Raw genomic sequence first — 26,077 nt, forward strand, 5'->3', positions numbered from 1 at the left:
TAGTGCTGTCTAACTTTGGGGAAGGTTGAAGACATTAGCACCAGAAATATGATGCAAAAGCACTTGAGGGATGAGCCAGCCTGGAAAGAGTCATAAAGTAGCGGGGGAAAAAATAGAGAGGAACCAGAGAGGAGGAAGTAACAGAGAGAAAGGAGGGCCAGAAGGGCCATGTACCCCTGAAGTCACCTACCTCCATGCCACCTAGCATCGGTTGGAACCTAGCCAGCCATGTACACGTGAAACATGGTTGCATGTAAGTTAAAACACCAAACACTCAAAACCAGTATTCTAACCATATAAGAAATCTAGAATTGTCACAACTCTCCTTTAGAAACCTGGCTTGTCACATCATTGTTCGTCCTAAGTGTCTTTTCCTCTTTAGTATATTCAAGAGCTACCTATCAAGATCAGTACAATTTGGGGGGGAAAATCAGAGAAAACTTAAGACCCTACACCCAAGGACATGCACACAAAATTACAAGCATAAATTTCAATTGGCTAATGTTTTCCCACACTAGTTGAAACCTTGAAAGGACTTTAGTTCAGCAAAAGCAGGTATTTGACTCACCTACACCCATCTAACCCAGCCAGTGTTTCTGGACAGAGGCAGAGGGGAGCACCTCAGATTGCCCACAGCTGAACCATCCTTCCTCCTTCTGGTGGACAGTTCAGGCAGGCGGAGGTCCTGGCTCTTTCTCTGATCAAAGTACATTCTGAGGGTGGGGCCGAAATCTGTTCTGTGTTTCCATTCACAGCTTATCTGCCCTCCACCCTCCTACAGACAACTGAAAATGGAGGCACTTCCTGTTGAAAGAATGTGTTATCAGCACCAGACTCAGCCTGGGCTTAGCACTGAACCCAGGCCAGGCTAGGTAGGAGACCTGGCAGAGCAGCTGGGCTGGAAATCTCCCTCTTAAAGGAATAAATGACTTCAGGGACACCCAGGCTGCTGCAGCCAGGACACGGAAAATATCCACTAGCCTGTGAAGCAGACACAGCTCACCTGTAGGTCACATGGACGTTTTTCTTTTCCTGTGAGAATAATTTTCGGACATATATCTGAAAAGTCAAGGATTTCTGATCTGATAAACTCGTAGAGTCAGTGGCCAGCAGTGTCTGGCTCACAGTGGGCTCACCCACCCTGTCAGTTCTCTTTCTCGGCCTCTACTTCACACACACCCTTACAGGCAGGCCCAGAGACCCCTCCTAAGGCAGCGTCGGCTGGGCAACCCATCAGAGCTAAGGAAACCCTTACAGAACACAGCCACCCCACAGAAGAATAACACAGATCCTCTAGCTTATGAATTATAAACATAAATTTCATTTTTGAGGAAGGAAACCAAAAAGGAGTCAACTGGGGTGTGTTTAGTCCTCCATGCCATAATCTCTCTCGATGGAGCCTTGATCTAAAGAAACAAAACACTGCACCCCAGGCAGGTTGAGGGTGAGTGTGTGATCATTCCCAGAGCATGAGACTTTGATGATGATCACACTGCCTCTTTAACTCGAATTCAGACTGTCGGCTTCCATGGCCTCTGATCTGTCCTTCCTACACATCTAAGTAAGCTTGTGGTTACGGCTTTTTCTTGTGTGAGGGGAAGCCAGCCATCCCTCACTGCCAACGCTCTCTTCTCTGCTTTTGTAACCTCTAGGTTAGGCTCTTGCAGTGCTTTATAGTGGCCTGCCTCAAGTTAAAAAAAAAAAACAAAAAACTAATCCCAACAAAGGAGAAACACTTTCAGATAAATCTTAACTTCCACCCTAAAAACTACACTCATTGCAGTTTGAATGGAGGTCATAGGACCAGACACAAAAGTGACTCACTAATAGTTTAGGAAGTGGCACAAGATACAGAAACACAAGAGTTCTGTCTCCATCAGGACCCGTGAAACCCGTCTCCAGTAACAACTCAAAGCAAGAGAACATAGCGCCTTCTCTCAAAAGCCGGGAGAGTCATGATCACTGCAGCCAATGACCTAACTCAGTTTTTAGCAAAATATTTTACTCATTTCCTTGTAATTTAACTAGCAAGTTCTTTAATGGAGAACTCACTGGCTGTCCCCTTGGGCCCTCACGCCCCTTCTGGGCCTGAGTAGCCCAGGTTATATCCAGACCCGAGGACGCTGCCCTTTCCAAGTAGGTAAAGACAATTCTATACAATCTAACCTGGGCAAAGGATCCCATTGTTTCATGCATCTATGCACCCATACCAGGTTTGTCACGGTGATGAAAGGCACACCCAGTGTTTATGAGTGCCCTGGGACTATCAGTAAAATGTTAACATACAAACATAAATGACGGGGGCTGGGGTGCCCCACAACTTGAAGTCACCAGCATTCTAAAGAAAAAGTCTATCTTCTAAAATGAATCAAAATGGATGACTCTATTGTAGTTGTCAAATTAGGTGGCAAAGGATCCTGAGAAAAGATTTAAAACCTGGTAAGTTATGATCTTTTATTAAAAAAAAAAAAAACAACTGGTTTTTCAGATTGGATGAGTATCCTCATCTCCCATTTCAATCAGAAAAAGCAGACCATGGTCTGAGAACCAAGCAGCATTTACAAGAAAGCGTTATGAAAGTACTGTCACAAGGAATGAATAACTGTGGCGATCAGAATAAAATTATTTAAAATGTAGTTACTTTGTTAACACAATAGCTCTACATCTCTTAAAGGAAAGTAAGGATTTATTTCTGATGCCTTGGGATGAAAAAAAATGCCATGCAAATAAAGCACATCACTATTAACTTCCAAGATTATATTTAAATAATACTGTTCTCCTTGAGCTTCAAAGAGGTCTGCAGGCATCTCCCACTTATGCTACACAATGCTCTTAAGGACCAGATGGTAGGAATTACTTTTCCCTTTTAGTAGGAGGAAAACAGAGGCTTTACAAAACCTTGGCAGCTTTACTACAGTCACACATAGGGCTGGAGCTAGTGCCTGGATGCCTGAATCGATTTCCTTCCAGCTGCTACTCCGTGAACCCCAGACTAAACTGCAGACCATACTAAGGCTACACCATGAATCAAGCAAATAAGCTTAATCAGAGCTTTAAATTAAAAGTGTCTGTACTTAATAAGATAAAAATATGATTCTGGCACGTGTGCTCTGATGAAACCAGGCCACGCTAACAACACCTAAAACTGCAGCACAGTAAGTAAACAGGCATTTGAACATCCTCAGATACTGACTTGAAACTCTTTACCCACAGGACTGCAACAGTACACTGAGATCAATACCTGTCGTCTATTTGTTCAAATCTTTCTTAAAATCTGAAGTCAATAAAATACTCTGTGCTCAGTCCCACAGATCCCAAGTGCTGGGTCTGGTGCGATAGGTAGCTGAATTATGAATTATCACATATGCCAACGCCTGTCTTTGTAGATGCTTTTTAAAGTTATTAAAATTTCAGAAAAAATTAACAGGTAGATCTCAACATGAACAAAGCAAACAGACTGTATTCAGTTCATATCCATTAGATCTTCATATCGCTAGTAACCCTTTTGGCAGACGCCCATGAAACGCATAATAAATTACTTTTGTTCCAGTAAAGGAATTCATTTTCTTCGAAGATTCATTTAGCAATAACATTTCAGAGCATTCTAAGCCAGATTTCTTAAATTTGGGCATGTTTTCCCGTAACATTATTTCATGTTTTGTGACAATTTGTATATTCTTACAGAGGCCCGGGTTGGGGGGTGGGGGGGCAACTGCAAATAATTTGTAATCTACAGAGAAACTCTGTGTTGTGAAATGAAGCCTTCTAACCTGAGGCTATATGAGAAGGTGTGTGGCATTCTCCCCACACTTATGCTCTACCTAGTATTCTGGCTTTCAGTTTGTGATGATGAGTCACTTATTAAATAAACCACAGTCCTGTGATAAATTGGGTGGACAAATATATCATAAACTATTTAAAGAACGATACAGTTGTGCTGTTTCCTAATATACAGATAAAGGCATTGGATATTAATGTAGCGCAATGCATTTTTAAGGACTCCTCACCATCCTCCCCATAACACACAGACCTGCGCGCATACACACACGTACACACAACACAGAAAGAGGGAAGTCTGGAAGAGGCCTTGAGATCAAAATGAAAGTATGTAAACCCCACACGCTTACGTGTTCCTTGCCAGGTTGGCGTGTGACTTTCACAGTGAAGGCCGATGTGGTCAGACAGGAACGTGAGTTATTAGAAGGAACTGAAAGAAGAAAGGGAGCCTGGCACATAGGGAGCATGAAGATAAAATGCCAACAAAATATTTACGTTCATGGCTTGTAGCAAGAGGCAAGTGGGATGTTAATAACTGTGATGATTGGTCAGCTCCCTGGGAGTGGTAGCAGGCCAGAGACCTCGGTTCCAGTCCCAGCTTCCACACCGGCTGGTTTTGTGACCTTATGGAGTCACTGCGGATTCTGGTTTGTAAATGAGGCAATAATGATACCTAACTGCAAGACTCTCACAGACGCTTGTGGGAGATTAATGACTTTTCAACTCTGTTTTTATTCATTTAGAAAAGAGTATCGTAAACTATAAACTCTGAGGGAAATGGACACTTGCCTATTAAATGCTTTTCAATGATTTCATAAAAACTAACTAAAGGCAATTGGAACATTCTTAAAAGTTCCACCTAACTTGGCACTCACTGTGTATCAGATTGAAATCACACCCTTAGAAGGATGTTACTATTGCAACCTTGTGTTTGATACTTTTAAGAGAGCTTTTTATAATCACATTAGGGACATCAACCACAGTAAATTTCACTGCCTGTTATTCTTTTATTACCCAATTGACATAGTCTTAGTACCATAATATATTTTATTTAGAAGTACGATATTGACAAGAAGATTTGTATAATGTGCCTTATGTATTTGGTCGCAAGCAAATCACTTCTCTGGCACCGTTTTCCCACCCGTTTCGGCAGGATGATTTCTGACGCTCAAACTACTAATGAAAATTGGTCAGATTTCTTTAAGAAAATATTATTTTTTCTCTCTGAAGATTTCAATATTGCATAATATCACATATTAATCTAGTATGCCATAATGATAACACTGATGGCCAGACCCGGGTCCAAATCCAAGCCCTGCCTCTTAACATATACACAACCTTGGGCTTGTTACTTTGTTCCGAGTCTCACTCCCCCCTTCACAAACCAAAAATGGAGATAAAACAACATACGTAGAGTGATAATTATGAAAGAGAAAAGGTACCTAAAACACCTGACATGTACAAGTACTTAGAAGCAGACTTCTGCTTTGCTATGTCCAGTATCTCATAAATGATGAAGAATGGAAAAAGGAGAGATTTCTCAGAAGCAAGAGTACAATGATAAAATGCAAGGCTAACACTAATACCCAACTCTCCTGCAACCTAAGGACACCTGTAAAATATTCAGCTTAAGAGATGAGCAGTAGTGGCACCTGGGTGGCTCAGTTGGTCAAGCGTCCAACTCGGGCTCAGGTCATGATCAGTTCAGGTGTTCGAGCCCTGCGTCCAGCTCTGTGCTGATAGCTCAGAGCCTGGAGCCTGCTTCAGATTCTGTGTCTCCCAATCTCTCTGCTCGTGCTCTCTCTCTCTCTCTCAAAAATAAACATTTAAAAAAAAAAAAAGGCGAGCAGTAATTTTTTGTCCTGCTCCAGGAGCCTCCTGAACCAGAACTGCTCTGCAGAGTCCAATTCTTCTGAAGGAAAGCAACTCTTACCATTTTTGTAAGTCCTTCACGAATGTACCTTTCAGCTACTTAACTATTGTAGGAATAGTTAATAATGCAGGATCTATTATTTTATGACAAACCATAATGCCATAATAAATCCAGTGTGAATAATTACTTGGACAAAAAGACAGTGGAGTATAAATTTGCTAATAAAGAAGCTGTGATTAAAGTGGTGTTTTCCGATTTGCAGCATAGGATGCGAATATCAATACACAAAATCTACAAAAAGATTTTTAAACATTAACCACTAACCTACAAAGTACATAACCTTTCTCCAGAATGCCTTAAAGATGTTAACTGTTGTCTGAAATTGTTCTTCAGAAGAACATCCAGATATCCTAACAAGTGTCAGTCCCTAAATCACTGCTGTAGCCACAAGCACTATGAGGGCACATTAACTCTTTCAAACCACTTGTAGCCCAACATTTAGCACCATGCAGCTCAGAAGTACTTCTGACAAGGTTGTTGAATAGAGTTATTACCAAGGAGTGACTGCAGTCGGGAAACAGGTCTAGCTAGGCACCTAGCATCCCAGAAGAATAAATGAGGCAGGAATGAAGACACCTATCTCACATCGAGAAAATGACCAAACACAAAGTAAGGCCCACCCTCAAAAACACAGAACCAGCCAGCATCAAATCTGAGATGAGGTCCTTGCCTCAGTCTAAGGAGGTGTGCCTCTCATCGTGGAAGCTGTCTACTAACAGCAACAAACCACAGAGGTGAGGAAACATTTCCTATCCCCAAGACACCATGCCTAACATGTCTCCATTCAGAGGAAGATTCACCCGGCAACCACCACAAACCGTCTTGCCCTGAGAAGCCCTGGAGACAGAGAAACTAAACCCCAGGCCTACATCGCATGCCATGAGACCAGAGCACATCACTAGCTCCAAGGGAAGGTTTTTCTAATTACGAAGGGAAAACCTGCTTGTAAAACGTACAAGCGGGAGCATGCTAGCATTTGTTTACATCAATTATCAAAATACGCCATTAAGAATGCTTTAATTGTTGGACTCCAGCAATCCAGAAAAAGAAACACATTTGTCACTAAAGTTGGGTGCTAGACCAAGTCCATCATTTAGAAATGAAGGTACTTGGCGCCCTACTATTGATTTGAGCCAGTTTTCAAAGTGTACTTGCACTCGATTCACCGGCCCCATTGCTGCCTTTGGCTCCACACCCTACACTCTGTGACACTGGCCACTGAAACTGTCCTTGAAGTACCTCAGATACCATGCTCTTCCTTCTGGAAAGCTCCATCCCAGGGTTTCCCCTGCAAAAATCCTACCCAACTAATTCAAAAGTTCTCTGTGAAGCCATTTCCAACTCTGAGGTTGAATCAACAGCTCCCTCCTTTCGACTCCTACATACTCTACTGTGTCGTTCCTTTAACGCACTTCCACATCTAATCAGCAGTGAGATCTGTCTACACCTGCTCCCCACCACTACCACCACATTCTAAACAATCTGAGGTCAGATACCTTATTTTACTCCATTGTGAACAGGGCCTCCCGTAGCACAATACTATTTAAATGGAGTAATGACCATAAAGCAAGGATTAGTGAGATATAGCTCATCTCCATTTATTCCAACATTATAGAATTTATGAGGACTTCAACATTTGCAGTTTTAATATAAACTTAAGTAAAAAGTTTTTAAAGTTTTAATATAAACTTAAGTAGTTTTTAATTTTTTTCAGTAATTAGTTACAGAACTACCTCTAGGCAGGCAAATATGTTCGGTGATTTCTTATTCCCAGACATTAAGTCTTATTGCTGATTTCAACCCCAAATTAACCCTTCCTGTACCAAAGGAAAGTAAGAGAAATACTTTTGACCTATAAAATTTGAGGATAAAGAGATAAAGCTTATATATATGTACATAATAAATATATATTACATATATAATATATATACACCTATTACATACACATATCATATAGGTTTTACATATACGTAAAGTGTTCTCTAGTTTTGCTAATTTTCAGCTACAAGTCTTAGAGGAATAAGAATATTTTATACTTATTAAATTTTACTTGGGAATTGCTAAAATAGAACATGTTCCCCTATTTCCCTCCTAAATAATAAAAAACAAAACTATAAAATGTAATTTAGTCAATAAATGGAATTCAATGAAAGATTTAAATATTCTCACAATCCAGAGAACATATATATATATGCCAAAGAAAATCTGTTATCTATTTAAGTTAACTAAATACATATTTTTCAGTAAACCTACAGGTGTAAGAAAATTTTAGCATGAAAGACTTTTCTTGGAAAATGTATCTTTAAGTTCAAAGGGCACAAAAATCAAGTTAACACATTTCTTAACACAAGCATTCCAAAGGAACAAACAAGACAGGGGCTATTTTATTATTTTATTTTTTAAATATTTACTTTTGAGAAAGAGTGAGAGAGAGAGAGAGAGACAGAGCATGAGCGGCGGAAGGGAGACACAGAATCCAAAGCTGGCTCCAGGCTCCGAGCTGTCAGCACGAAGCCCCACGCGGGACTTGAACTTACAAACTGGGAGATCATGACCTGAGCTGAAGTCAGACACTTAACCCACTGAGCCACCCAGGGGCTCTGTGGGCAAGGGCTAACATATACACCTCTAACATATAACCCACCTCTAACATATACACACCACACATACAAAGCCTACAACAAAGAGAAACTGAGTCATAATAAGGTAGCTGGGTCAATGACCTGATGACCATCAGAAGGAATGTCTCCTTTTACAAGAGATCTAGTTAAAACACAAATTAGCAACAAGTATATAAAAAGCTAAGACATTGCAGCTTTACGACAAATAAGGAAAGAAATGAGGCTTCAGAGCACTGCAAAAATGATTTCTGTGGCACTTAGACACTTATCAAGGAAGAATGCCAAATGCTGCGTGCTAGGAATCCTGCCCACTCCTTCACTGCTGTTGGGGAGGGAACCCTGGAGCTTTTGCTCACAGCAGCAGCTTCCCTCCCTCCAGAATATTCAGCTCCTGCTGGGCTAGCTCAGAAACCAGCCACAGACACCTGGTGTCCCCACATGAACATGCCCACTTGCAGGACAGGGTAGGAACATCAGGATTTAAGAGGAGCCTGTTAGGGGCGCCTGGGTGGCTCAGTTGGTTAAGTGTTCGGACTCTTGATTTCAGCTCAGGTCATGATCTCACACTTTGTGAGTTCAAGCCTTGCATTTGGGGCTCCTCTGCCCTGACAGGGAGAAGTCTGCATGGGATTCTCTCTCTCCCACCTCTCTCTGCCCCTCCCCTGCTTGTGCAAGCTCTCTCTCTCTCAAAATAAATAAGTAAACTTAAAAAAAAAAAAACACTTTAAAAAAATAAATAAAAGAAGCCTGCTGGGAATGCGTACTGATCATGTCCTACACTTTCCCTGGGGGGAATTAAAAGGAACAGCAGGTTTGACGTGGACCTTTGCAACAAACATTCTGACTTCCTTGCTGTTACAATCATTAAGATGGACAAGCAGTTATGTCACCACTTACATCTCAGGTGGCCCCCAGTTCCTGCCTTCCACTGGGAGTATGCCTAAGATTGCCCTTTGTTTTGTAGCTCCGTTGTCCCAGTTAAAGTGAAATAACCCTGAACTACTAACTTCCGCCACTTGTGGGCCACAGGGGCCACTGGAGATCAGTGGGACGGACCCATCATCAAAGGAGCCCACCAGGGTGCCGTGTGCTAGTACCAGGCACAGCCCTGCTTTGCACACGTAACATTTCCCTCACCTGTGGCACTTCCCCAACTCCTAGAAACATCCAGTCACGATACCGGCTCCCTCCAACATCACAAACTGTGACCAAAATGGGAAAAGGACACATCTTGTCAGCGCAGCCACCTTTCACAAATGCTTTGGCCAGCTGCTCACAGACGGCGCCCCCAGCATGGTCCTCCTCACAGCTCTCCCAGCCCCTGGCCGGCCGCACACACCCAGGGAAGGCTCTGAAGGTTCTAAGGGGCCACTGAGTACACACAGTGGCACTCCTCAGCAGTAACCTGGCAAGACCATTCAGGTCTACCACAATTATTCCTGGAGAGGGATAGTTTCCAAAGGCAGCCAGCAGATTGCCTTCTGTGCGGTAGGCCTGGTTCCCCACAACAGCCACGTCAGGTAGGGGCTGCTGGAGACATCCGTGATGGACTAACCTTCGAGAGAACCCCGAAAGCCCGGGTGCCTGTGGAGCCCAGGCGGGGGAAGGGTGGGAGGTGAGTCCCTACAGAGGGAAGGGAGGAGGGCAAGCACACTGTAGCCCCGGCTGTGAGAAAAGGTGTCACAGAGGCTTTGAGGCTGCTTGGGCTCTGCAAGCTGTCCCCCCTGGTCAGGTCCGCAGCTCGCACGGCCCGGCTCCCGCGGAGGCTGCACAGGCTAAGGGAATGCTGGGGGCTTGCTGCACGAGACTTTGCACGGAACTGCTCTCAAACTCCACCAACCTCCACAATCCTTACTGCTCTGCCTCCTGGCCTCTAGCAGGGAATGGAGCGTTCCTCCAAAGGGCACTGACCGGCAAGCCACCTCCAGCATGCTGAGTCCCAGGTGAGAGATGCCCACTGAAGCACCCAGAGCTCAGTAGCAGAGCTCCCGAGGTCCCTCTTCCAGGCAGGCCAGAGCCGCAGCCCGTCACTGACTTCCCATGGCTCCTCCCCTGGAGGACAACTGATCAGACTTGCAAATGGTCCCTTCTGGTCAAAACCACGAGAGCAAAACGAACCCCACTCACTGCGATTCCAAGCCCCCAAAGCCCGACGAGGGGCAAACACCTGTATTTCTGTGCCATTTACCACTCACATTTGGCTTTTTCCATGCTTAAGCTCACCTTAACAAACAAAAGTGACCCGAAGCTGGCAGCTAGCTTCATTTCAGCTGGGAGAGACTGACATCACACTGAAGCCGAAAACCTGGCTGCTACCCTAGTGCTTTCAAAAACCGGTTCATCGTTTTGCCCTATGTAGGTAGCTACTACTACATAAGTGTGGCCGAGGACTTAGGGTGTAATAAAGAACATTCTTAAATAATCTTTATCTTTCCATTTCCACACAGGTAAATGTTCTGTTTACCAGTTTGGACCCTTAAAATTACACCTAACCCTTCTGTTAAAGAAAAAAAAATCATACACTAGCGTCCACTTTCATAAAGGCTAGAAACGTTCTTTAACATCTATCTATAACAAACAAAAAACAATGGAAAGGCTTTTTGCCTTGTGAAACTCAACAGACTTCTTGTGTGATTAAAGCAAAAAGCAAAAGCCCAACAGAATTTGGGATGGAGGACGAGAAATATCAAATATAATTTTAAGCAGCCTAAAAAACTTCTTTCACGTTTCATTTTTGCTTATTAAACCATTCGAAATATGATGGAGAGAAAACAGCTCTATGGTTCCCAAACCCCCGTCAGAAGACACCTCGAGGGCAACAGTTTCAATTTCACCTGGGGCGCTCGCTCAAAAACACAACTTTCCAAGCCCCACCCCCAGAGACTCTGACTCAGAAAATCCAGGGTGGGGCCCAGGAATCTGTAGCATTTCAAAGGACCCCAAACAGGGCAAAGCTAAATGTGAAAAACAATTACTAAGTAAACAGGGATTTTAATGCTCGTGTTTTGACTTAAACTAGTCTCGGTGTAATCCTTAAAATCACCGAGGCACGCTCACTGCCACAGTCCTGCAGCCCAGACCTCACCCGCTGTGGTCTAGGGTGAGGCCTGGTCATTTTTAAAGAGCATTCTGGGTAAATGTGGGAAACACTGGGTAAATGTGGGAAACACTAGGTGCTCGGCAGTTGAGAAAAACGGAGTTTCCGGTCACAGCTTTACAGAAACTGTGATCTTCGAGAAGACCCTTGCATCTCTACCCTCAGGAGAAGTAATTACTCACAACCAGAATTGCTCCCTGGCTTGCGGCAAGGCTGAAATGAGCCTGGGTGCCATGAAGGTGAGTTAGAAGGCGGCAAGGCAGGAGGGCAGTGGATAAAGGAAGATCGGTGAATATAGCAGCACAGCACAAACTGTGATGAACTTTTCTTGGGGTAAATGATTTTATTAAAAAAGAAAAGCGGGGGGAGGAAGAGAAGAGAAGAGAGAAGGGAAAAAAGATGGGAGTCTCTCTATGATAAGCAAAAGCAATTTAATTGCCATGGGCACTGAGATCTATAAAACCTCTGACTCCTAGTTCTCCTGGTCTACGTTAGAAATACATATATATGGCAGCTCAGATAGAAACCTGCAACTAAAACTCTGGAAAGCACTTCAAAACTTCTTGCTTTTACTTGGGTTAATTTAACCATAAAAAATGATATAGATCTTAATTAAGAGGTTTGTAAAGTACTTACGTTTGTCATTCTGTTGACATTCAAATGTAATCTCCTCTAAAAACTATTCTTAGGTATCAGCTAACTAAACCGAACTGTTGGTTTAGATTATTGTACTACCAGATAAGATAAAATTTGAGATAATAGACTAGAGAGCAAGCGCAACCCCCTAGCTTAGAATGAGTCTACATACTGCTTTAACACTTACCCCTGAGGATGTCGGTTGTGTTGTAGGGGAAGTGTTTTTGCTGCAGTCATCTGAGTTAGAAGAGGTGGAAGTTGGAGTCATAGGAACAGAATTATTGCTACTACCTGCAAATCAAAATTAACCTCATAAACACACACATACTCTACTGTTCAAGCTAGCAGATGCTTTACAATCAAATAGCATTTTACTGTATTTACCAGAGCAAGCTTTTGACTTATTTATGTTCTTAGGTTTTCTTTTCCTGGTTTGAATTCCCTCTTTTTTCATAGCAAGCGGTCGAGGCACCTAAAAAAAATGTTCAAATAGGCCTTAAGTTTAACATTATATGGAAGAAAACACAACTTTTAACTAAAGACTCAACATCGGTACTGAAAGCCCTCATTTATAAAAGAAGCTGGCATGAATTTCAGTCCAATTTTGATACATGCGCAACAGATTCCAACCTGGACAAAGGCTACACTTTCCCGATCAAATGCAGATTCCCTCAGAGAGAATGGGGTTATTTGCCAGGGAAAATTTATTCCCTCAACTCACTGTTTATTGTTTTAAACAGCTTCAATTACAGAGTAAAACCAAGAAGTACATATTTTTATTTCAAAGAGATCATGTGTTCTCTCTCTCCTACACATACAAGGTTAATATCCTTTTTAAGATTAATGTGTTTATAATATTTTGTGCTATGCTTAAAATGAGTAACAGAATGTTGCTAACTATAACTACCAAATATATTATTGCTCCTTTGCATAAAAGTACTTGCTGCATTCCCCAAATGTCAAAGATATAGTTATTGTGCATTTCTAGTTGGTTCCATGCCTTTTTTTCCTTTGAATATACAGTTTTTTAAAAAGGTTACTACCACGTTGTCGACTCTAAAATGCACATTTTTCACATTTTAGTATTTCTAAAATTGGGATGTCTTACAATGGATGTGTGTGACAGTTCAATTGGCAGTATTTTTTGTTTCTTACTAGTATATGAGATAATAGTTTATATTATAATTAATAACATCCTAAATTCAAAAACACGTACATAGGAAATCAGATTTTTCACTTTCATCCCCTCTCCTTGGCTGATTTTTTTCTTGACTAAAACCATGTACAAATAAGACCCTAAACACGTATACACATGAGCAGAATATGCGGCATACCCCATGGAGCTTCATGTAGAGTCCACAAGCATTGCACACAGGTTCGCCTTCAGCATTTCTGCGCCACAAAGTGGTGGTTGTGGTGTGGCAGTTGGCACAGGACAATCCAAGCCGCCGGGAGGAAGGCTAAAAAGTAGCACAGGACAGTAAGTGCACAGATATAAGTGATTTTATGTATATGCTATGTACATCCATGCAGCGTGTCCCTGTCATCAACAAGCATGTACTTTATTATAAATCAAAGGTCCCTTGGGAAAAGAATTTGAAGGGTAATTAGATTGACCTTTCTGGACCAAGAAACTGGAGTTTCAGGTGCAGTGCTCCATCCCACGTGTGTGTTTGGTTTGCTCCAGCATATTAGCGTAGATGATAGAATAACCAGAACGAAGTCACAATGTTGGCCAATAACTGTGCTCACTGTTGTCAGAGGTCTGAGATAGAAGTCATGAAATGCAATCACAAATCACAAATGCCTGCCAGTGTTCTTAAGTGGCTTTGTGCAGTCTCCACTTCACCTGGAAACTAGAGATAACCACGTCTATTTCTCAGATAAATCCAGAGAAACAACCCAAAAACTTTAGAAGGGCCTATATATGTTATACTGATAGGAACGGATCTTGGAAAGTGTACAATATTTTTATAAAGAAATATATTTTAATACATGTCTTATAATTATCACAGTTGACTGCTGAGCTTTTGTATTATTCATTTTACAAAGGATAAGCAAATTTTATGGCATTGTTTTAATGCTGGCATTACCTTACATACAGTGATAGGGATATATTTTCTTCACCCTATCAGTACAATACCCAACTTTTGTTCATACAAAGGATTAAATGGTATTATCAGAAAGGGCACTGTCATTCTGATTTCCATGTTCCCTTTATGCCTGTAATATCTATAAAGGGAATTCATCTCGTCTAAATTATTATGTGTAAGTTATAAAGAGATTATTTAAGCTAGTAAAAGTTACTCTCCAAAATGCCAAAATCTAAATTTGTTATTGAATTACCTAGAGAGGCAACTAAAAAACAGTGCCATGACTTCAGTAAACAAGCTGTGAGGAAAAATCCAAGGACCAAAATAAGTTGAAAGTTAACAGAATTTGGGAAGTTAGCTACATAGATTAATTTCACAAAGGAATAGTTTTAAAGAATGTATAACAAAAATATGAATTGAGGGTGTACTGAATATTCAGAATGAAAGGACAGATTTTTCAAATCCTTTGCTGGCAAATTTAAAAGATAAAACTGAATTTTCCATTTACAATTCACATCCTATTGTATCACTTTCACATTATTCTTTATAGACAAGTCATAAAAACAAAGAGACACTGGTAGTAAGCCTCTTAGCGCTACAACATTTTTAAGAAGTCAGTGCTAAGAAAAAATAGATTTGACTTTTGGTTGAAGTGAATATGCTTGGCTGACAGGCAAACTATTTGGGGAATTGCTTTGCTAAAACAATAAAAAAAAACACAGAAAATCTTACGCGTCGGGTTTTTTTTTCTTTTTTCTTTTATGGTTAAAATAAAATAATTTCCTAGGAGAGCACTGCTTTCTCTGTGTAAATGTGAAATCATTAAACAAAGGACAAGAAGGTTCATTTTATAAACAGGTCATTTATGACAGTTTCCAGTGGAATTTGAAGCCAACGTGAAGTAAACTTGTTATCAGAATTTGCCATTATAACAAAGAACTTTATGACTGTCAACTGCAAATCATAAGTGAAGCCAGTCTCCATAAACATGTGAAATGAAGGTGAATGGGTTATAAAAGTTCCTTGTAACAAATGATCTCAGTTATATTCATCACTGACAAGGAATTCAAGTTACACCATAAATCTCTTATTTTGCAATATATTACAAGTTCAAATTCACAGTGATTGGTTCTGTACTGCTGGCTAAACAAACTTGGGTTCAACATTCTGAGAACTAAGCTAGATCCATCAAAACCATAAATAAGAAACTCACGAGAACTAATTGATGAACACGCCCTTCCATTGGTATCATTTATAACCCATTTACAAAGCACAATGGCTGACCTTGGTCACTGCCAAAACACCTGCCACACAGAAGGAAAACTAACAGATTCAGAGATGTTAAAAACTCTTTTCTGCTAACAGTTATTTTTACCAGTAAGTATGCAAAATGGCACAATCTAAATATGGATGTTACTATATCAAATTTAGAATGCAACTAGAACCCAAAAGGCTACTATTCTATCAGTATTTCCTTCAATCTCAAGAAAATGTCGTCTTGCTGAACTCAGCTAGTATTCAGCTCAGTGTGCCTTTCAAAAAAAAAAAAAATCAGTTTCACTGTTCATACACGGAAACAGGGAACTTCCCTGGAATATTTTCTGACCACTACTTTTTCTTTTTTGAATATGATGCGTAAGAAATGAAAACCATAGGGAGTCAGACGCTGAAGTTGAGGATGCCCTTTGAAGACGATTGTTAAGCTGCAGGAGGCTATATAACAAGTTTAAGGCACATACGCACGTTAAATTAACCTCAGCCACTTTATTTTAAATGCATTAAAAACAAAACAACCATAAAACTAATTGCTTCTCTTTAAGGTGTCAGACTTCCATTGTGATGCAATTTCACCCTAATCTATTTAACACAAACAACATGTGTAGCATTTGTTCCTGCTAATTAGAGTATAACAATTAAATTACTTGGATACTTAAGAAGTCTGGCATCTCACTGTAAAATATTTTACTTTAAAAGGTATTAAGAGCCTGAGTGCTTGGTTAAACAAATGTTAGCCTTACAGTGGGGCCTGTGAACATTTTCATTTATTCTCTCTAATCACTACGGCAGTAAATGCCCTCTCCTAAAACCACACCTAACAATAAGGGATTTTTCCCTGAAGAAAATCAGAATTCCCATAATTTAAAACGTAGTTAAAAATGTGTTTGGATTGGTGAAAATCCCCAACTTGAGAAGAACATGACTGCATTTTTCTCTCAAGTTCTATGTAGTTTTCTGAACAGCCAGATTTCAAAATAACTAAGGTTAAATTTTCATCAAACTCAAAGACAATCCAAAAGAGGGATGGAAATGGGGGCTAAAATCTGTCTCACTCCCAGAAGAGGTAGAAGGGACCCAAAGGTATAAGGAACAAAATCAAAGGAACCCAGGACGAGGCTGTGGGGAGTAAGGGAATGTGGATTTGCAGTTGTCATGTTCTATGGAGGGTGAGGGGGTATAAACCAGCACAGTTTTCCATAATAAAATCCAAACCACACCAAAGAGTACACAGAGAAAAAGATCTTCATCTGACCTGGGTCGGTATACTCAGAGGTTACAGTCATGACCAATTTCTTGTGTCTCCCTCCAAAATATTCTAGGGCATTTACAAGTACATCTAGATTTATATAAATATTGACTTTTGTATATTTTGAAAATGGTAGCTCCCTACACCTTCCCCCTCCCCCTTTTATAGACATCATTTCCTAGGTGTAAATGTGGGGAAAGGCTGTCTTCGTTCCCCAGACGCTGGTTTCGGGACGACCTCCACTCGGGCGCGCGCGGGCGAGCGCTCAAGTGGCCGAGGAAGGAAGGGGGACAGCTGGGTTCCCGCGCTCCGGCAGACCCTGGTGGCCCCGGGCCGCGCCGCACCTGTTCCCGCGGGGGGCTCCCGGGGCGAGCCGGAAGCGCCCGGGCTGCTGGAGGAGCGCCGCTCGGGGCCCGGCCGCAGGGGAGGGCGGCGCTCACACTCACCACGCGCTTCTGCGGCTTGATGAGGGGCCGACTGAGGCCGTTCATCTTGCTGTAGAGGCCGCAGGCGTTGCACAGGTAGTGGCCGGTACCGTCCCGCCGCCACAGCGGCGTCTGGATGGAGCCGCAGTTCACGCACTCACGGCTTTCAGGCAGGTCCTCCAGCAGGTCTGCGACGAGAGCGGGGACAAGAGGCTGGGTGAGGTCGCGCTGCTCCCTGCCCTCCCCGGGCCCCCCCGGAAGACCCCCGGTACCCCTGGCCGCGTGCTGGCGACGCGCTGCCCGCCTCCCCGCCCGCGCCCTTCCCCACGGATCTTTCTGCTCCGCAGCCAAGCCAGGAGCCGGCTGTGGTCACTATTGCTCTGGTTCAGCATTTGTCCAATACTTCTGCAGCCCTGGGAGTGACCAGTAAAACCCCAGGAAAGGAGCAGGAGGATATGGTGCTGAAGGCTGAGTCCCAATCATCCTCCTTCTGTCTCCAAGGACCTCGGAATTGAGATGAGCTGTGGGGAAGTCACTTTGGGTCCCCTGACCCCTCCTTTTGTGCTGTTCCCAAGCGTTTCAAAACTGAAATCTATCTTAATTACACTGTGCCACTTATCAAAACTGAGCAAGCCATACAATATCAACACGGATCACTGACCCCTGCAGCAACCCACAAATATCCTGGGACAGAGTAGGGCCCAAGTAATTTTTTTATTTCTATAAATCCCAAGTCACTTTTATTTAAAGTATTTACTATAACTGCCCCCTTCCTTTTCTTGAAAAAAAAAATAGACAAGTGAAATGAGAAATACTGTTCTTGAGCACTTTATCGATTAGAAAGTGACTCAGGTCTCCTAAGGGGAAAAAAAGACACCAACATTAACACACAGACATAAATGTTAAGTTTTATGCTCATGCCACAAGGACCGAACACTAAAACATTCTGACTTCCACGTGGGTCTAACTGCTTCTATCTGCAAAATTTCTACAAATGATTGCTATTTTACTGATTCAAACATTATTAAAACCATTTCAGTGCTAAATAAAACTGTTTCCTATTTTCCTACACTAAAACTTCAATTCATGCAATCGATCTAAATTGTGTTTATGTCATTTTGCTATTTGGGTGGTTTCTGGTGTTTACAACTAACCTAAACCTGTTCATAACCAAAAAAAAAAAAAATCTTGAAAATAAATGATTGTAACATTTATTACGTCTGCTTAAATTGATTACCTATGAAAAAAATTGATTAACTACGAATGTATAAGTACCATCTAAAATGAGATAGGTACAAAAGACAAATAAAATAAGATAGGTACTTATTAATTAAATAAGTACTTTTAAAATAGACTTCGTAAAAAATAAAAATATCCTTCTGTTTAGGGTTATTTATAGAGCATTTAAATGTCCGAATTTGGCTTTAAGAAGCATTTCTGAATCAATTTTTAAAATAAACAAACATTACATTTTAAAGTTTTATTTGAAGTTGTGTGCTAGCAAACCTTTCTATTCCTTCTCATTCCCAAGCAATTTACAGCTTGTTTCTACCACTCTACTTGTAAAGATATTTAAATGTGTCTTTGGCATGAATAGTTTTTAATTCCATTAATACTATTTACCCTACAAAACAAGTCTCCTTCCTCCTCAAGAAATAAGTTTAAAAGAAACTAGCATCCTACATAACTGGAGTTCAAAGTTGTCATGGGGATACAGCAACTTACAACACATCACAAAGATTTATTCTTCTCCGCCCTAAAAGCCACTATTGACTACGGTAATCAGTAAAATGCTCAGGACTTCAAGGACACTGAAGTTAAACAAGGTATTTGTCTTAGTTGTTGACTTTAAAATGTTACCTATCAGAGACCCTCTCGATAGAGGAGTGGGGCATTCCCTGGAGAACCCAGCCCTATGCCTGGCCTCCTTCCCCCAGGCTGGAAACAATAAAGACTCCCAGAAGACAGCGTGAACACTCCAGGTAAATCTCTTTAGTCATCTGAAAACCCAAAGACAAAACTTAAAGTCCACTTTGGATAAATAAAATTTCCAAAGTTTGTTTATTTTTAATTAAATCAAATCTACAGCTCCCATTTTCTCCCTACCGCTTACCCAGCAGCTACAATCCTTTGACTAAAATAAGAAAACTTTTTTTTAACAATTACAAAATCTTGATTGTGCTAGACATTCATTCACCAGTTTCCCCATCTACCCTCACCCCCACAATTCATTATCGTCTCCCAATACGATGACTTGGGATCCCCGGGGGAGAAAAAGGCTGTGGGGAGAGGGGCACAGCCAGTGAATGCCGTCGCAGGACCCTGAAAATAATGGAACACAATTCGGGAGCTCAGGAGGGCGCTGGGCTCCAGGACTGTAGCGCTGTGAGGACTCCCCCCAGGACTCCCTACCACCTACCCACCATCAAAATCAGGGAGAGGTGTATGGAGCACGTTCCCAGAGGCCTCCACACTGTGTAGGTACAGAGAGCTCAGCGCTAAGGTTTAGCCCTGCTGTCTGCCTAAATCTATTAAAGAGTGCCTTCAAAAATAGTCTGTTTAAAAAAAGAAAAAAATTGAAGCGGAGAGGCAGGGAATCTAGCTAGGAAGCTGGGAGGAGAGGTTTTGGAGGTCAAGGTTTCTCTAGCAAGAGAACACCTGGTGAAGACAACCGAAATTAGAGGTCTTTTGCCTCCCCCAACCCCAGACTGGCTGATTCTCAGTAGCTTCCTGACTTAAAAGACTCTATGCAGAAGCTGGGTGTTCCCAAGCCCTTCCTAGTTTTGGGTTGTTGTTAGTGAAAGTTAGTGAAAGGATAAGCTAGGTTTAAAAAGAAATTTGTAACTCGCCTACTATTGCACCTTACTGCCTCTGAAAAGCTTTTCTATACAAAATAAGTTTCTTTAAAATATCCAGTGACTCTGATTATGACTTTTGGGCTACTTCTCTTTCTGTCCTGTGAAATGCTGGAAGACTAGGGGAAGAGGGGCATGGAGACTACACTAAGGTGTGTCAGGAGATGAGTAGAGCTGCAGGATCCAGCTCCCACTGCGTTGCCCCTACCCAACCCTACACACTCTTTTGGATTCCCCGCTGGATTCCCGACCGACAAAAGCCTCACCCTAACCACCACCCCCCTTCCCATGCTTTGAAGATTCCTCACCTCCCAGTCTCTCAGCTCCAGCCAGGGAGCCAGCCACAGGTTGCTGTGCCACAGAAAGGGTGACAGCGCTCTGTCTCAAGTCTATACTCAACAGGGCCCTCCCTACCCACTCTACACCGCAGTGAAGACAGTCTCCAGGGCCAGCTTCCCAGAGGAAAGCAGAGGGAATTTTGAGACCAGAGTCTTAGAAGAGGTAGAGAAAGAGAGGGAGGGCTTGTTACCAAATAACCCATTGCCCCCTCCCAGTGTTACCAGGAGGGCTTTTCAAGTCAGATCCTTCACTTTCAGGCCACTGCCATTTCCAGTGTGTCTTTTGAGTACAAGGTTGGCAATTCCTCAGTTGATCCTAACTAAGTAGGGGCCCCAGAAGACTTGTCCCAAAACCGAGCACTGAGGCTCCCAGGAAAAGCCCAGACCTAGGGTGTGAGGACACCAGTTAGGATAATTTAAGCTGACATGCCTCCTGCCTCTTTGCCACCTCAGTGACTCCCACACCTCGCCTCAAACAAACAACAGCCCCCCCACCCCCAAAAAAAGTTTTGTCTTAGGAGTCTGTCAGTTTATCAAACGGGTTAAACACAAAGCGAGAGACCTGTAAAAGCACCACAAAGTACCCAGAACACTGCAGCAGCTGAGAACAGAAGCCAGAGTGGTCAGGCCAGGTTAACACAGTTCATAACCTCCTCTGCTTGAGCAGAAAAAATGGGGTGTTTCCAGGTATTTTTACAACTCTGTTTTCCCAGTTCACCCAAAATTGCCCCCAGACATTGGAATGAAAGTATGGGTGGCATGGAAAACTGGTGAAAAATCGGTAGGCTGAACTCTGGAGGAAAAACAGATGTGGGAGTGCCAGGATCCCTGGGTCCCAGCCTGGCAGGGGCAGACAGGGGCAGCAGCCCCAGACACCACGGCCCAGGTGATGTCCAACCAAAGGGCCTCTCCACCAGCTTTCCCTCGGGATAGTCAGAAGGCTGACCAGCCCAGGTATCCCCCTCTTTTCTCCCTCCCACTGAAGGGGAAGCCAACTTGGTCCTTAGGTCCTTTTCCACTGTGGGGCTCTTAAATACTCTCCTTGAGGAAAACACAATTCCTCCCCTCTGGAGAGCTGAACTGGGTGAGACTGTGTTTTAGGAGAGGGTGAATCAAGGGCCCAACACTCCTCTAAACTTACCCACCCCAGTAGAGTCTCATTCTCCCATTTAGGCAAATTAGGGTCTGTGACAGATCTCAGGCCCTGTCAGTTCCTTCCCTGGCTTTTTTTCTCCAATTGCCCACCCCATTCACTGTTAAAGTCCCTCGAGCTTGTCCAAGGCACTGAGATGAATACGCGCACCTTGTCTCCTTCGTGGAAAGGAACTGAAACAATCCGCAAAATAGAAGCACTTCATCAACACTGCCAGACTCTGGGTGGCCCTGCCAAAGTTCTGCAAATCCGGCCTGGGGCCAGGCGGACCTCTAGGCACCCAGACAGAAGAGCTCTAAAAACAAGGCCCAAGTCAACCAGCTGCTCCACACCCTCCCACAGGCCCCAGCGCTTCAGGCCCCCGGGCTGCGGCGCGCCTCTTACCTGCACTGGGGCCCCGCGGGACCGGGAGCGGGGCTCCGGCACGGCTCTGCAGGCTGTGCAGGACTGGGGTCTCGAAAGGTCCTGCGGGCCAGGCGGGAGTCAGCGGCGCACCCACGTAGGGCGAGTAGGGGTTCGGGTGGTGGTGATGGTGATGGTGGTAGGTCCCGTTCAGCGGCCGCGCGGCCGACAGCGAGCTGTACTGGTGCTCGCGGCCGCCCATGGCCGCCAGGCTGCCGCCGCCGCCGCCGCCCACGCCGCCAGCGCCACCGCCACCCGCCGCCGCGTAGCCCCCGGGGTCCCGCGCCGCGCCGTTGGCCACGGGCGGGCTGGGCGAGTAGGGGAAGCGCGCAGAGACGTGCGCTGCTGCCGAGCCGGCGCTGCCGGGCCCTGCGGCCCCACCGCCGGCCGCGCCGCCCGCGCTGCCGTACGGGGGGCTGTCGGCCGAGGCCTGAGGCCAGCCGGGGTGCGCGCCGGCGCCGCCCGCGTGGTTGGCGGGCCCGCTGCCCGCCCCCTGCAGGTACGGCAGGCCCGGTAGCATGGAGCCTACGCGGGTGGTGGGCACGTAGACTGGGGAGCTGGCCGCGGCCGCGGCCGCTGCGGCGGCGGCTGCCGAGTGCACGAAGCCGCCGGGCGCGCCGTCGTAAGCGGCCGGCCCCTGGCTGGAGAGGGCGGCGAGGGTCTGGTACATCTCCTCGGGCTGCTCGGGGGCGAAGGGGCTCAGCTTGGCGCCGCGGCTGGACCACAGCAGCTTGCTGGCTGTCGCGGCCTGGTCGAGGTCAGTGAAGAGCAGTAGGTCCTCCCAGCTCGACAGGGCGCTCCCGGGGCCTGCGACCCCGGGCGCCGAAGGTCCGTGGGGAGCCCCGAAGGGATGCGAGGCGTATGGGCTGAGCAGCAGCGAGCGGGCCGGGGGTCCCGCCGCTGCCTCCGTATCGAGCTGAGGCGTCCTGCAGTTGCTGGCGCCGCCGGGGCCACGCTCCCCACCCCGGGAGCAGCAGGAGGAGGAAGAAGAGGAGATGGGGGAAGGCGGCGTGGAGGGCTCCCGCGCTGGAAAGGCTCCGGAGTCGCTGGCGTCGGCAGCCGCGGCCCCGAAGCGCTTCGGCAGGCACCAGCCGCCGTCAGTCAAGGCCATCCACGGTCCGGCGCCTCTCCAAGCTAACTTCTAGTTCCTGAGGCGGGGTGAGGGGAGGCAGGGACGGGAGGAGAAATCAAAAAGGGTTACAAACGCGCAGGCCATACATCTCACTCCACTGCCTTTTCTAGCTAATGAGATTTCTCAAACATCCCGTTTCTGCCCTGGGCGCGGGGTTTGGGGAAGGAGAGGGGAACGGAGCCTGGGCAGTCTCCGCCGGGTCCTCCCAGGACCGGGATATCCGCCCTCCCTTGCCTGCACCACTTGGGTCCCCTCGTCCTCCCGCCCACCCTCTCCGCAGCATCCTTCATCTGCGGCGCGCTAGATCCCAGGGGTGACGAGAAGCCTGGCGGAGGTTTCCCTTCCGCCCCAAAGTGGTTCCCTCTCGGCCGATGACACACAAAAGAACTTTTAAAGTAGTTGTGCTGGTCGGCGCTGCCTTGTCCCGCCTCGCTACACGTGCCCCTAGCCCGGAGTGCCTCAGTGTGAGGTCTACCCGCGTGAAAATCGTTAGCGTAAGGAAGGCAACCTGTCCCCGAAAACGAAACCGCCGCGTTCTCCCACACTGGCTTTCCCAGAGCTTCCCCGACTACGCTTGATGGGACGCAGTGCGAGCTCCAGAGAGAAGCGCAATTCAGCCCAGGGAAGGTGGGGCGCCGGGGCGGAGACGACAGTCTCTGACCTTCCGGGCCCAGGCACTGCTGGCTGCCCGCGGGGCCCGAGTCTCACGCCCAACACTAGTCCCCGTGGCGCCGCACACCTTAGACACGGTTCGAGTTTGCACCACCAGCGCGTGCGCTCACGCCGGCTGAGCCACCCCCTCCCACCCTGTGGTCATTCCCAACCGCGGAAAGGCCAGACCGTTCCGGAATCGGACGTAGCGGGGTGGAGCGGAGCACAGAGGAGGGGGAAATGCAGGGTTGGGGGGGGGTGCGTGTGAGACCGCCCCGGAGCCGAGGCCACCCCAAAGGGGAGAGCAGGAAGAAAGACGGGGAGACTCGGAGGGAGTGGGGAAGGGAGGCGAACTGCAGCCGGGAGGGCCTCCTCGGAGCTACTTTTCCAAATCGCTTCGTCTCATCGGAGATAACCATACTAAAATTAATGCCCACACACAGACCCGGGCCAGATAGCAAGAAAGAAGTCTCTCTGCTCGCCTGACTGCCGGCTCCCGCCCCTTTGCGCCAGATAACTCGGAGATAAGGCTGTGCGCAGATAAGCGCTTCAGGGAGAGGAAGAGACAGCAGAAGTTGGTCCGCGGTGTCCCAGGAACCTGGGAGCCGCTACAGTCGGCCGCGACAGAAGGAAGACACCCTCAGAGCCGACCGCGGCCCGCAGAGGGCCGGAGAGTCCGGGGCTGAAGGGCCCGTTACGGGTGGGGGGTAGGGAGAGGAAAGAGGGGAGCCCGAGCAAGAGAGGAAGCAGCCGAACCTCGGGTGCGCGCTGCGCATGGAGAACCGCCACCGCGGAGACCGCTCTTGAGCGCGGAGAGAGGCTGAGGGCGCCGGCAGGCAAGCGCGAGTCCGGGGTCTGCCCGGCGCTGCTGGTGAATAAAAAGGAGAGAGGAGGCGCCTCTTACTGCTCTGCCGGAAAACTGCAGCCTGCGCTCCTGATTGGACTCACCGAGCCTTAAACAAACAGCGCTCGCCGAAGGGTGCCAGGCTGTGGGTCGGAACTGCGCTGCGCGAGCAGCTGGGCGCTGGAGGTGAAGAGGCGGAGGAGGAGGAGGGAGTGAGGGGAGGAGAGAAAAGAGGGTGGGGAGGGGACCGCGGGCGGCGGGGGGAGGGGAACGCGCCGCCAGGGCAGACAATGAGCGCCGCTCAGCCTGCGGTTGTGGGCCGAGCCCAGAGTACCTTCCCGGGAGTGGGGGCGAGCCCTTCGAGGGGGCGCAGAGCGCTGGGACGCCCGGGGAGGGGCCGAGGTGGAGGAACGCTTGACCTGGCTGGCGACCCACACCCATCCGGCGGCGCAGCACTTTCCTCCGCCCCCAGTTACACACGCACTCACGGGGGCGGGTGGGGGGAGCAGTGGCTGTGCAAAGCCCCGCGCTGCCACCGCGGCGGGAGGGATGCGCCAGCTTTCGGGTCAACGTGCCCCCCAGAATGAGGGGGAAAGTGCTTTGCTCTTTGGGCCTGCCCCGTTCTTCTGTCCACGTTAGAAGAGTTTTTGTTGTTCTGCAGCTGTATGGGACTGACCTTAAACTTTCCCCGACCTCTTCTCGAGACCCTGGGGCTCGGGTCGTGGTGGCCACCGGGGATCGAGGATCCAAATATATGGAAAAGGAGGAACTCCAGTGCCCAGCTTCTTATCTCTACCCTGCTTTTTAGAAACAGACTATAAATTCCCAGGAGGTTTCGGGAGTTCACGTCTGCACTCACCAGCTAACCTTTGGGAAAAACCTTTTGATTCGGGGTCCTGGTGTACTTAAAGGCTAGTCCCTGAAGGTGCGCGTGATGGAAAAAAGGGCTTCCACCCCAGTCGCGCCCCAAGATGCTCTCCAAGTTTTGGTGTCCCGTTTGCTCTGAGCTTATCCTGGAGAATTTCAGGTAAGTCTTGGATAAGTCATTGGAAAGGGGGAGGGGGGTTAACTTCCCTGGACCCAGCGGGAAGTACCGCTTCCCCACCCCCACCCTCACATACACACCCCTTCTTCTCTCCCTCCAAATGGTTATCACAACTGTGTACAAACTGATACGGTCCTGAGCCGGCAAAGGGACTGGAAATGAACGTCGCAGGGTTATCAGCGCCGATCTGTCAGCAGCGAGGCGCGCGGCCGCAGGTTGGTCCGCAGGAGCTGTGATATATGTCTCGCTCCCTTTAGCGCACAAAAACATTTCTTCCGACAGACGTGACCCCAGAAGGCCGCGGAGAGAGAATTTTAACTAGGGCAGGAGGAGTTGCTTTGTGAGAATGGATTTTACAATTTTTTTCCAGGTAAATCGAAGTAAATGATTTTCTAAAGGTCAGTCTCCCTGAAAGCATTTGGGCTCACTCTCTCTCTCTCTCTCTCTCTCTCTCTCTCTCCCTTTTTAATATTGTGTTTTTCCAGTTGGAAAAGGAAGACAAGACTAAGAGAGTTGAACCGGGGTAGGTAGGGACATTGTAAAATATGGTT

The 26,077-nt window shown here is 46.2% G+C and overlaps 1 protein-coding gene across 1 annotated transcript in view; it reads right to left on the bottom strand.

The window, feature by feature from the left end:
- Positions 1–22,965, bottom strand: part of GATA6 (GATA binding protein 6) — a 29,597-nt gene extending 6,632 nt beyond the window's left edge. Inside the window, exons 1-5 of the mRNA XM_047086865.1 lie at positions 21,837–22,965; positions 17,128–17,294; positions 13,399–13,524; positions 12,449–12,536; positions 12,252–12,355 (exon numbers count right to left, since the gene is read on the bottom strand). Of these exons, the coding sequence (XP_046942821.1) occupies positions 12,252–12,355; positions 12,449–12,536; positions 13,399–13,524; positions 17,128–17,294; positions 21,837–22,965 (1,614 nt within the window). The remainder of the gene's footprint in view (positions 1–12,251; positions 12,356–12,448; positions 12,537–13,398; positions 13,525–17,127; positions 17,295–21,836) is intronic.
- Between the last annotated feature and the right edge of the window lie 3,112 nt (positions 22,966–26,077).

Source organism: Lynx rufus, unplaced genomic scaffold, assembly GCF_022079265.1.
Source record: "Lynx rufus isolate CCGP_SWC_20201006 ecotype Redwood Valley unplaced genomic scaffold, mLynRuf1.p SCAF_22, whole genome shotgun sequence".
Taxonomy (NCBI): domain Eukaryota; kingdom Metazoa; phylum Chordata; class Mammalia; order Carnivora; family Felidae; genus Lynx; species Lynx rufus.